The sequence below is a fragment of the Nicotiana attenuata genome, unplaced genomic scaffold, assembly GCF_001879085.1.
Source record: "Nicotiana attenuata strain UT unplaced genomic scaffold, NIATTr2, whole genome shotgun sequence".
In the NCBI taxonomy this organism is placed as follows: Eukaryota; Viridiplantae; Streptophyta; class Magnoliopsida; order Solanales; family Solanaceae; genus Nicotiana; species Nicotiana attenuata.
In genome coordinates, this window is record NW_017670271.1 from 44,468 (window position 1) to 58,202 (window position 13,735).

At 38.9% G+C, this 13,735-nt stretch overlaps 1 protein-coding gene across 1 annotated transcript; it reads right to left on the reverse strand.

Annotated features, from left to right (window-relative positions):
* Positions 1-1,697: 1,697 nt before the first annotated feature.
* Positions 1,698-3,282, reverse strand: LOC109237055 (myosin heavy chain kinase B-like). The gene has a single exon (XM_019403299.1). The coding sequence runs from the start codon at positions 3,229-3,231 to the stop codon at positions 1,849-1,851; it is 1,383 nt and encodes a 460-aa protein (XP_019258844.1). The 5' UTR covers positions 3,232-3,282; the 3' UTR covers positions 1,698-1,848.
* Between the last annotated feature and the right edge of the window lie 10,453 nt (positions 3,283-13,735).

Genomic DNA, 13,735 nt, shown 5'->3' on the forward strand with positions numbered 1-13,735 from the left:
CACCTCAAGCCGGCCCAAAGTCTAGCTCGCTATGCCTTTTCCTCTCGAATTGACGTCCTCGCGCGTCAAATCTGATCAAGATCACAAGGAATACATTACAATAGGCTAAGGGGATATAACCCAATCCAAAAGACTTGAAAAACATCGAAAATCACGAAGTTGGCAAAACCCGAGCCCCAGGCCCACTTCTCGAAAAATTATAAAATTTACATCATCGGATTCCTCGTCTCGCCACGAGTCTATACATATCAAAATCATCAAAATCGGGGTCCATTTGACCCCTCAAATCCCCATTTTAAACTCTTTTAAATTCAAGCCCTAAACCACCATTTTTGACCTTTGATTCCTTGATTATTCAGTCCAAATTCATGTTTATACACCATAAAATCAAGTTCTAAGCCCAAGAGTTCATACCTGATAATAGCCCTCGAATCCCTCTTCAAAATCGCCTCAAAGCTCTCAAGGTTCGGAGTCCAAAATGTTACTCTTTCAAAAATTCGCGAAGAAGATGTTCTCACTTAACCTGCCAGTTATTTCCGCTTCTGCACCTTCCGCTTATGTGGTCAACGTCCGCTCCTGCGGACCTTTCACTTAAGGCGACTTTCCACTTCTGCGGTCCAACTTCGCATCTGCGGGACCGCTTAAGGGACCTAATGTCCCGCTTCTGCGGAACCTGACCTGGGCTCCTATTTTCGCTCCTGCGAGGCCTAGCTCGCTTCTGCGAGACCGCATCTGCAATCTCTTTTCCGCAGATGCGGAAACACCTGCTGCAACCAAAAACCTGCAATTCTCCAACTTCAAATTCCTTCCGTTAGCCACCCGAAATCACCCCGAGGCCCCCGGGACCTCAACCAAAGTTACCAACACATCTTAAAACATTATTCAAACTTGTTCCAATCCTCAAAACATGTCAAACAACGCTAAAACCATTAAATCACATCGAATTCAAGCCTAAGCTTCTTCAAAACTTCCGCAATACGCATTCGATCAAAAACCCGACCAAAACATCTCCGAATGACCTGAAATTTTGCGCACACATCCAAAATCACTTGACGGAGCTACTGCAACTCTCGGAATTCCATTCCGACCCTCTGATCAAAATCTCACCTACCAACCGGAGTTTGCCAAAATACTAACTTCGCCAATTCAAGCCTAATTCTACACCGGACCTCCAAAACCAATTTCGATCATGCTCCTAAGTCACGGATCTTCCCCCGAAGCTAACTGAATCACCGGAAATCACATCCGAGCCCTCTAACTAACTAGTCAACTTCCGGTTGACTTTTCCAAAACAAGCTTTCCTTAAAGAGACTAAATGTCCCATTTCCTACCAAAACAAACCAATCCAACTCGATTACCTCAAATACCGATAATGAAGCATAGAGAAACATAATATGGGGAAAACGGGGCGGTAACTCACGTGACGACGGGCCGGGTCGTCACATCAATTGACCACCTTCATCGCAAAATTACGAAAAATTACATTATAATATATATATATATATATATATATATATATATATATATATATATATATATATATATATATTGAACATTTTTTGTTGAAAATCGTTTTTACGTATGAATACCCTTAAGAAAATTTCTCGGTTCCCCAAATATCCAAATAATAATTATGTCACATAAAGTGAAACAGATGAAAAGTATGTTTAACTATGTCAATAATCTAGTCATAGTGGTATAAAATCTAACCGGACAGTATATGAGTTGTCCCACCATAAATAAGATGTCATCAGCAACACAGATTTATGGGATCATTTATAGTTCTTGAAATTTGAAATACAAAATAATATACACGTCGACTTCAAGTAAACTAACTTTATTTTTTTCCTAGTGAAAATGATGGCTCCCTCGTAGTTTCTTCTCTACCCAAGAAGGAGATAAAACAGGATTTAACTCATATTCCATTGTCTTCATTTTATTTTCACCATTCTGCTGATCATTTTCTTCCGAGGAAATATTAACCTTCTTCTCATCAGGCATAACCTTAATTCTCCAAACTTTAAAAGTTTGATCCAAACTAGCACTATAAACCAAAAATCCCATTACAACTTTGTCAATTTCCAAATTAGCAGCCAAACACTTAACTGGACCTCTATGTGCATCTAACACAGCAAGACACTCATGAAAACAACTCCCTTCTTCTCTTCTCCAAACCCTAATTGTTGTATCCTCTGAGCCACTAAATATCAATTTCTCTATTGCAACCAAACAAAGGACAGAAAATCTATGCCCTTGCAAGAATCCTCCATGGTTAAATCTACCGGAAGTTTTCTCCTTTTCCCAAAAATTTATGAATCCATCTGAGGATCCAGAGTAGAGAAAACAAGAATTTAGTGAAGTGCTTAGGGCTAATGTATTAACAGGTGATGGCTGGAATTTTAGTGTCATTGTAAGAGTATGAGAGTTTTGTCCATATACTCTTCTCCAAATTTTTATTGAACCATCGGATGAACATGTGAAAACACAACCATTTTCTTGATTTACAACAATTGAGTTGACATTATCTTCATGAGCCAAGAACGAGTCCACGCATCGATTATCGGAGATTCTCCATGTCTTGACTGTTTTATCCCATGATCCTGTGTATAAAAGCCCTTCTGCATGGTAATAAGCCATGCAAGAAATGCAATCTTTATGTTGATTGCTACTACTTGACCTAGGAAATTTGAGAAATGAATAAGTGGACTTAGGTAGGGTTATGATTTTCTTGCCTCGAAAATTATCGGATGCATTCACATTCCATATCCGGATTTTGTAGTCTTTATGTGAAGTGAATAACATGCTACCATAGACCAAAATTGCCCTAACATCACCACAACTTGCCTTGAGGTACCCTCTCTCGATACAATCCGGTTGTCGCCATGCACGTATCCGGCTACTCTCTGAGCCGGTGAAGACAATACCTTTTGCAATGGCGATGGCATAAATTGTGCCCTCGTGGCGATGGAGGGACGCGATGCAATGATAGAGGAGAGAGGGGGATGGTGTTTGTAAAGGGGAAAGTGTCCAAGGAGAATCCGGGCTAGGAGAGGGCATTAAGGAAAGCATAGTGGTTGCACTAGCATTAGAAGATCTTGAAGGACTATAGAGAAGTTCGTGTTCAGATAAGTTTAGATGAGAATTGAAGGAAAGACGAGGAGGGGATTGTATTGATGATCTTCTTTCTTTATCAAAGTAACTATGGAGGCTTCTCTTGCCATAGTATTCCATATTGGTCTAGAGAAATATTGGGTAAGAAAAGAGTGCAACACAAGGATTGAATTTGTGAGTGTTTATATAATGGGGAGTACTGTAGTACTTTAATTTTGAGTACGATAGGGTATTGAATATAGACATTATGATATATGCCTACAACTGTGGTTAGTTGGGCTTGTAGATATGGGTGCGCCAGGCACAATTAAGGAAATACTAAATATTCACCTAATAATATATAAGAGAGGTATAGTAAATTAAATATCTGAGGAAGATGCATATTGCTTGATAAATACTTCAAACTTTAATTAGGACTACTTTTTCTCCTATTTTTTTGATGGGTAGCTTTACCAGAGGTGGTTGTGCTGAAATCGGCTAATTTAATATCAAACTCAAATGCATGCCAAACTCAATTTTATGACAATGCCAACAAACGGCCTCCTCTTCGTCCTTTTCACTTAATTTTTTATTTATCTAAATAATGACGATGTCTGGTAGAGGCGGATTCAGAATTTTAAATTTTATGAGTTCCTGCAGAAATCTCAAGTTAATATATAATATTAACGGGATTAATGGATTAGGTTATATATTTAATGGATTTTTCAATACACATATAGTATCTAGACAAAAACTACTGGATTCACGAGAACCCGTAATTATTGTGCTGGATCCGCCCCTGATGTTCGGTCTAATTTGTGCATACCTCGACTATATTTCATCAGTTATCTGCTACCAATTTTGGGTGTTTGGCTTCTAAGACTCAAGCATGCGGATGCAAAGAAATTATCAAGCAATTAACTCTTAACTTCTCATGATTTTTATTAGCTAATATAGTTTAATATCAATTCCCCGATGTGATCTTATTTGTGGCTGCTAGACCATGTGTACTATAAGGAGATTGGTTGTTATACTGATCCAATGCTAATAAATTAGACATACTCACATTTGTGCATGTTGTACCCACTAGAAAACTACTCCCTCCGTTCCAAAATAAGTGATTTTTTGATTTTTTTCTTGTGGTCCAAAATAAGTGATTTTTCCAGATTTCAAGAGTGAATTAATTATTTTTTTCCTACATTGTCCTTGGAGTAAATAGTATTGGAATATGTGTTAGGAGTGTTTATGTGAGATAGTAAAGGTTAATATGATCAATTTCATTACTAATTAATGCTAAAAGGTGGATTTTTTAATTTGTGTGAAAATATTCAAAAAAATCGCTTATTTTGGACCGGAGGGAGTACTCAACTAGATCGACTATTAAACTACGTACTGTGCATATATAATAATAAAGTTAATTGTAAAGCTAGTACATTTCTGGAAGGTCCTCAAATTAATTCTCATTTATTCGCTCACCACATACACTATATAAGTGGGTCCCTGCTCCACTGACTTTGGAAAAATTAGCTTTCTTTGTCCCACCAGTATTAAATGAAAAAATTACAAGGAGACGCAATAAAAAAAAAGGTATAGCTAGAGTGTGCTTCTTATTAATTAATTAAGCATCAAGATCCTTATAAATTAATAAACAGTAGTGGGAAAAATATTTAATTTGAAGAGAAGAGCTAGGTCTTGTATCTTGCTTAGCTATGGACCAATATAGACATTGCCTGGTCCAGGTGTTGAGAACAAATATAGTGGAAAAATAATTAAGTCAACCTTCTTTTTCTACTCTTTATCAGTGGTGGTAAATGGATAAAATTGAACATAAATTTATCACCCTGACACCCTGTCCGTGCACGCGATATTGTACTAATGGTCAAAGACCATGACCACGTCTGAGATTTCATTATCATAATTTAAATGGGAGTTCCCATTTCACCATAATTTACTGCTAAATCTGCACTGTCCATGGTTTGGAAGACTCAGAAATTTCAAGATCCTTCTTTTTAGATTCATTACAGGATTGAGCGACCATTGCTAGATCAGTTGTCCTACATTGCTTGTTTATATGGTGAAATTAAAAATACTTGAAAAGGTTAGTTGAGTGATCTTATTATGAAATAAATGAGCTAATAAAAATGTTACAATATTTATATCCTGTATATAATAACATATATAGGATTCGATATATGTCTATCCTCTCTTAAGGATATGCTGTTTACTCTCTCTAGATGTATTTGCTTGGCAGATGCGCAATTCAGTGAAACACCATTTTCTGGGATGTGATGTTACGTTGGTCCTTTTTTTTTCTTTTTCTTTTTTGTTTGTGCGCTCACGCGTTGATATGTCTCGTGTTTCTAATAGTACATATTTTCTTCCTTAATTTCTGAATAGATACAGAGAAACATAACGTAAATTCAGTCCCTAATACTAAGGACCACTCAATTCATAACTAAATGAGCCGGACAAGTTGTTGGCACAATTTTACCACAGATGATGAGTTTTCCACAATTTATACAACAAATTGACAGGGGAATCTGATGGCAACTCCTAATTATGGTATTCTCTTCTAGCCACATCTCCTAAAGTTAGTTCTTTGTACACGGTAAAATCATGTGTCCCCGATTTTATAGGTTCGAGGGGTCGCATCGAGAAACAAGTTCGATATTGCCGGGCTCGAGCCCGATGGCAGAATACTATACTCGAAGATCGGAATGCTAGATGAACACCGGGGCCGAGTATGACCAACCTCGAGATAATATCGTTATGGTTTTATAATAGAAAGAGCGAGATTCCCGCGGTGGCCCTAAGATCACGGCGTAAATTCCGGGATGGATTTGTACTGGGCGGTTAGACAGCTGCATAATAAGATTCCCTACTACAATTAGAGTCATACCTTATTTAGGATTCCCCTACTATATAAAGGGGACTCCGATCATTTGTAACCGAGGATCAATCATTGAGAAAATAATATATATTTTCACTTTCTTGCCTACTGTTCGTCTGAATCGTCTTATTATTATTATACTGTTCTTGTTGTTCTTGTTCAGTTAACTCGAGGTCGCCTTTGCTCGAGGTCGAGGTCTGCTTACACGACTGGTTTGATTTAACTTATTTCTTTAACTTATACGTATGATTCCTAGTTTATCAATTAGTATTAGAATAAATCACATATCTTTAAAACCACAAAACAAGTTTAATTGTTACTCGAATTTTTGGGTAAACAGTTTGGCGCCCACCGTGGGGCTAAAGATAATAGTGATTATTTCAGTACTGATTCTGATAACACACGTTATTTGCACACTTGTTCTAGTCAAGAATTTCTGTTCTCAGGTTGAAACATGTCAAACTCACAAAACGCACCCGTACATGGCGATGATGGTCTTGGATTTCACGGGGAAAATAACAATGTAATTGCTCCGGGAGCCGGTGTACAACCGATTAACCCTGGGGAAGTGCCGATTGTAGAACCAGTCGATGTTAATTCACACATTGCTTTGAATACAGACTTAGGCGCAGACCCTGGAGGAAGTGTACGCAGGGAAGTCCGATTTAGTGGCCAAGGAACACACGCTATAGCAGATGGGGGAGTTAGCCTCCAAGTAATATTCAAAATGCTACAAGCTCAACAGGTTGCTATAGCTCAGCTTCACAGTCAGAATAAAACTCCAAGTGAGGTCAAGCCAGAATCACTCGCCGTACTGAGCCGGTGCTAGAAAGATCGAATGGTAATGGCTCGAGGACGGATCCCATGATTATGAGGATGCTTGAGGAACTTACCAGAAGAATCGAGTCGAGAGAGAAAAAGATTGAGGATAATGACAAAAAAGTGGAGACGTATAACTCCCGTGTAGATAAACTACTGGGGGCACCCCCGGTCATAAAAGGTTTGGGTGCCAAAAAGTTCGTACAAAAGCCATTTCCTCCGTGTGCGGCTCCGAAGCCCATTCCTAAGAAGTTCTGTATGCCAGATATACCTAAGTACAACGGGACGAGCGATCCTAATGAACACATCACCTCGTACACATTTGGGATTAAAGGAAAGGACTTAAATGATGACGAGATCGAGTCGGTTTTGTTGAAAAAAATTGGGGAAACTTTGTCGAAAGGAGCGGTGATCTGGTATCACAACTTGCCACCGAATTCTATCGATTCGTTTGCTATGTTTGCAGACTCCTTCGTGAAGGCACATGCCGGGGCCATAAAGGTTGCAACAAGTAAAATCACACATTTTTAAGATAAGACAGAGGGGTGATGAAATGCGAAGGAAGTTTGTATCCCGATTTCAAATGGAGCGAATGAAATTACCACTGGACTCAAATGATTAGGCCTGTTGATACCCAATTTTTCCTCACATATTTTAATACATATATATACTTTCAAAATAGTACATATGCAGTTATAAGCATGCATAAGTATTTTTTGTAATTTTCTATTATTTTTAAAAGGCTCCAAATCAATTTATTTCTCCTCTTTTTATTATATAAATATCCAATAATTAACCTCCCTACTACTTTTGTGATGATTTAGCCATCTAAATTCATTATTTATGCTAACATAGTGCTTAAATATTTTTAGTGCATTTTTGTAATTGCATTTGCATTTTTTTAAGCTAAATTACACATCTTTGCAATAATAGCCCATACTAATATATAATTATATTATTTATGCATAAAATGATCTTTTATATTTTTGAAATGTTAAATAACTATTTTAAAATCATTTTAGTGCACAAAGATATTTTTGCTACTCATTTATTATTTTTTATAAATTATTTAGTTGTTAAAATTGGATATTTAAAATCTGGCTCCATTTTCTATTCAATTTCTGACTCTAAAATTGACCCAATACCCAGCCAAATTTCAACCTAAAACTACCTAGCCCAAATCCACCACTCACCCGGCCCAGCTCTTGTTAAATCCTGGTCGTTGATCATTGTGATCAACGGACCAGATTCCCCCTTTCCAAAATTAAACTAAACGACCACCCCCAAACCCGGCATCTCTCACTCAAACAGCCGCCCTGAAATCCCTTTCCTCTCCAATGCTCTCAAAACCTAACCCTAATCGGACCTCACCGTCACTCATCTATGGCCATCCATGGTAGTTTCTCACCACCCCCAGGCCTCTAATGGCCTCTCCTGTACTGGTATCACCATCTCCAGGGTCCTCAAGGGACCATGGTTAGTTTGCTTGCATCTATGGCCCTTTCTCGCCTGTTTCAGGCTGTTCCGGTTTGATTCCGAGTAAGATCTTCCTATATTGCCTTAGATCTATGGGTTTCTAAGCTTGATTCTTCACCTCTGTGTTGTTCTTCTCGAAGCCCTAATTTTTGTCCTTTGAACTTCTCAGATATGTGCAAGATCTGAGATAGATCGAACCTATTTCGTATGAGTTTTACAAGAACCTTCTAATTTTTACAAAAACCCCCTGATCTTCAAATGGTTTTCCATTTTTCTAAACTAGGGTTTCCCGGAATTTTCTTTTTCCAAAAATATTTGATAATTTTGAGTGTTTAATCTTCTATTTCTTATGTGTTTTAACCGATTTCGTAAGGTTTGCTCTAACCCTAACTCGTTTATGCTAAAAACCCTAATTTTTCAACATTTTGCTTGGTTTCTGAGTTACTTGTGTACCGACTTTGCCTTATGCTTTGGTTCCTGTGATTCTTCTTTAGCCTAATTAGATGTCTTGTGATTTTCATCTTAATATGCCTCTACTAAGGTTCTTGGTTCGACTTTTCTACTGATTCTATGTGTCTATATTCATTTTTGCCTATTCATGGTAAACCTATATTTTACCCTTTAATCAGTGTTGATTTGAATGCGTGATTTATCAATCTGTTTCCTGACTATTCCTTTCCTGCCTTATTTGAGATTGTCTGCGATACTTGCTGACTCTTTGCATAATTATTTCCTTAATTAAACCCTTCACCCCCTATTCTGAAGTTCTATGTTTTAATTTGAACTCCTTTCCTTAAATAAGATCACTGATTCTCACTTTTACTCGGCCTGATTGAACTTGTTGCCTTAATTAATTCCTGTCATTATCGTTGGTTGATTTTCCTTAATTAAAGGATAAAACTATGCTAAATCTTCGTGTAATTGATTCTGAATTTCCTTAATTACTGATTATTGATTGCTTTATCTTATTTGCTCTACTCTTTAGCCACTATATAAAATCTCTTTATTTTAACGTCTAGACACGGACACTAGTTCCTCCACACTCTCACACTCTCAAAAGCTCTCTCTATTCTCTTCTGTTACTTGTAATTCTCACTAACCCAGCCGGCTGTAAGCCAAGGCTAACTATTTGCACCATCTCTACTCTATACTCTGTATTCTCTCCTTAACCGGTATGTCCTCAATCAATTCAAATCCCAAAACTATGTGTTTCTTTGTTGCTACAGTTCATTAGTTGTGATTTCCAGTTCTATTTACTATTCTACTGTCATGTGCTCCATATGTAATCATCATGCTTAGATTACACTGCCTAATTACTGTATCATTCAGCATGTTTAAGTTTGGTTATGTTAAAGATTACAACTAGTATACTGTTTAGCATGCCCAATCCTGCTTTAGATAATTGCACGAATCCTATTTGTTCACTAGTATGTTCAAGCTGCATTGTTTGTGTATTGGTCATGGTTGAAGACATATGTGTTCTCAGCATGTCTTTGTAACTAACTTGTCAATTCCACAACTTCTTGAGGAATCTGTGTATTGGTTTGCTATCACTAAGGTGCATCCATATGTGTCCCCTACCCCCTTTCTCCTTGTGTGAAGTCTGTTTGCCCAAAATATTTCTGAAACTGTGTGTTGTGACTTGCTCTCTAATCTCAAAATGTTATTCATATTTTCTCAAACTGTTTTCCACCCTAACTAGTATTGATTTCAGAAAATCTTTTGCCCCCCTAAGGCCCTATTTGCTACTGTTTACCAAACTCTTTCAAATTATTATACACTCTCACATTACTCTTAGATTACTAAGTCCTGCCCCTCTGGTATGTGTACTGCCTTGAGACCCTTGATATCTCTTTGCATTCTGGCATATTAGGGCTGGCCCTTCGACACTACATATAAATCAGTTCATTTGGAAAGGTCTAGGTATGAGCACTGCCCGGGATCCTTGAGGTCCTTAGGGAACTCTGACACACCTAGACATGAAATTGGCTATGGAACTTTGGGCACTTGAGGCTACTGAAGGCTTGAAAACTACTTTATGTCTGCTTCAGGCTCCTTATAGTTTAATGTATATTATATTTTATGTAATTTATTCAGTTCTTGGTCTGTAATAATTAATTTTAAACAAACATTGGGGTTGGCTAGTGAAAAAGGGAGGGTAGTTGTATATTGCGGGTAAGGTTGGTAGATAACATGCCTAGAGGGTTTATTTTGATGTGTTTGTTAGATAATATGCCTATAGGATCTGCTTTGGTTCAAATCAATTCTTGCTTGCTTTACTTTCACAATTAGAAATCATGCCTATAGGGTCTAAATCAGCCTTAATAGAAATTATGCCTACAGGGATTTCGCTTTGGTCAAACAAATTCTGCTTGTTTTGCCTTATGCTTTAATAGAAACCATGCCTATAGGATCTAAAATCAGTCCGACTTTACCTCACGCCTGTAAGTTCTGAATCAGATTAATTAGCCAACTCAATCAACATCACTAGAAAGCATGCCTATAGGACTCAAATTGCCGTTTTAAAATTGCTTAATGTTTACAGCATTCCTGATCAGTGATTAGATACCATGCTCATAGGACATCACTATTACAAGCCTAGGAAAGCTCGTAGGACGACTCAAATTCTGCAAACCTATAAAACTCTGCCTTGTTATTTGAGACTGCTCATATTCAACAGGTCTAAAATCAGTAGGCAAACTGAATATGCCTTTCACACTTTGGTCCTAACTCAATACTGTATATTCTCTGCTCACCTAGATATCCTGTTCTAGGGCTTCTTTTAAATACCTAAAACTGTGTTTAAGACGTGCACTTGTTAGCTCTGTTTGTGGAGGTAAATGTGAGCCTTTAATTGTTCTCCTTTCAGTGCAGTCCTAATTGTTTTGTTTGACGCCTAGATTTTTCTCCTTTAAGTGCATTAGGATTGTCTAGAAGTACCTGAATAGAAGTCCTAAATACCTCCAGGGCCACAAGGAAGGGACATGTAGTGCACGCATAGGATAGCTCTCAAGGTTGCTAGAACGCTTTAGGCCATGACCAAATGGGAGGGAATTGGGTAGTACTGATATGATGACTATGCGCTAATGCCACGTGTAGCCCCTCATTGAGGAGTGATTACCGGGCATTGTGTGGGTATCATCCTGTAGGCTAACCAACCTAGGACCCCCTTTTCCCAATTCCATATGTGTTTAACTTTTTTTGAACTTTCTTCTCTTTACATATACATGTGCAAATTGTTCAAGTTTCTCTCTTGCTCCCATTACCTGAATCGTCTCTGTATTTAGAATATAAAAATATGCCCTTATTTGCAAATACGTGGTGAACTGTTTACTTGTTCAAAATGACTGATTCATATAAGTTCGGTCGGGACCTACCGTTATGGACCGCGGGGGGTGCCTAACACCTTCCCCTCAAGGTTATTTCTAGCCCTTACCCTAATCTCTGGTAATGCAAACTAGTTTCATGATTTAATTACTCTAGGTGCCCTAACGCACCTTAATTCGTTAGGTGGCGACTCTTCAAATATCCAATTCCCAAAAGGAAAAGAGTTGTTCCCCCATGAAATGTCAAAATCGGGACGTTCTCCGTGAGGAGGAAAAAAGGGGGCGCGATAGGGCCATGCAAGCTTTTACAAAGGGGTTGAACGAGCGGAGTTCGATCGCGTCACGACAGTCGAAGCAAAATTTGATCGAGTATCCGGCTGTAATGTGGGCAGATGTACATAATCATTACCAATCGAAGATCAGGGTCGAGGACGACCAACTGGGAGCCCCCTCGGGTGCAGTTCATCCAAATAGATTGGCAGTTAAGACCCCAAGGGATACGACAAGGAATCAAGATCAAATAGGGAACGATATCAGCCATATGTCGCAGACCGAAGAAACAACGGTTCGGGGCGTAATTCTCCAAGGAATGATCGAAGAAATGATCGAGTACAAAACTTACGGGGACTTATGAGCAAGAATGGTTTTGATAAACATACGATCCCACAAAAGCACCCCGGTTATCCGAGTATAATTTCAGTGTTGATGCATCAGGGATCGTATCGGCTATCGGGAGGATCAAAGTCACAAGGTGGCCCAGACCTATACAAATCGATCCTTCTCAAAGAAATCCAAACTTAATGTGTAAATATCATGGCACACATTGCCATATAAGCGAAGACTGCAGACAACTGAGGTAGGAGGTAGCTCGATTGTTCAACGAGGTCCACCTTTGAGAGTTTCTCAGTGATCGAGCTAAGAATTACTTTAGAGAAAGAGACACCAATAGAAAGAATGAGCAGGAAGAACCGCAACATGTAATTCATATGATCGTTGGTGGACTCGATGTTCCACAAGGGCCTATGTTCGAACGTACCAAGGTTTCGATCACCAGAGAAAAGCGGATTCCGGAGTTATGTGCCCGAAGGCGTCCTATCATTCGACGAAGAAGAAGCGGAGGGAATTTCTCAACCGCACAATGATGCCCTGGTAATTTCTATTTTGCTAAATTAAATTCAAGTTAAACGTGTTCTAGTGGATCAAGGTAGCTCGGCAAACATAATCAAATCAAGGGTCGTAGAGCAGCTCGGCCTCCAGGACCAAATTGTGCCTGCGTCTCGAGTCCTAAACAGCTTCAACATGGCAAGTAAAACAACGAAGGGGGAGATAATCCTACCTGTAAACGTGGCCGGGACCATCCAAGATATAAAATTCCATGTCATCGAAGGCGACATGAGATATAATGCACTACTCGGGTGGCCATGGATTCACAACATGAGGGAAGTACCGTCGACCCTTCATCAAATGATGAAATTCCCAACAATGGATGGTGTGAAAACGGTTTATGGGAAACAACACGCAGCAAAGGAAATGTTCGCAATCGATGAGGTAACGCCGGTGTCAGCACTTTCGACCTTGGAAATATCGAGCACCAAAGATAAGCAGACGGCTAAATAGCAATCACCGTCCCCAGCCTCGACCAAATCGGAGAAACAGTTAATTGAATAAGAAGAAGAGGATTTCCTTACTCCTCGAACTTTTGTTGTTCCCGAAGAGTCAGATGCAACCAAGTCAACGGCCGAGGAGCTGCAACAGTTCATACTGATTGAGTATATGCCCGAGCGAAAGGTATACCTGGGAACGGGGCTAACCCCCGAACTCAGGAAAAAACTCATTCAATTTCTTATCGATAACATGGATTATTTTGCTTGGTCCCATTTAGACATGATAGGGACCCCACCATAAATAACAACTCACCGGCTAATCCTCGACCCCAGATTCAAATCGGTGAAGCAAAAAAGAAGGCCCCAGTCCGAGGTAAAGCATGCATTCATAAAGGATGAGGTAACTAAAATTCTTAAAATCGGGTCCATTTGGGAGGTAAAATACCCCGAATGGTTAGCCAACGTAGTTGTGGTCCCTAAAAAAGGGAACAAACTTAGAATATGCATAGATTACAAGGATTTAAACAAGG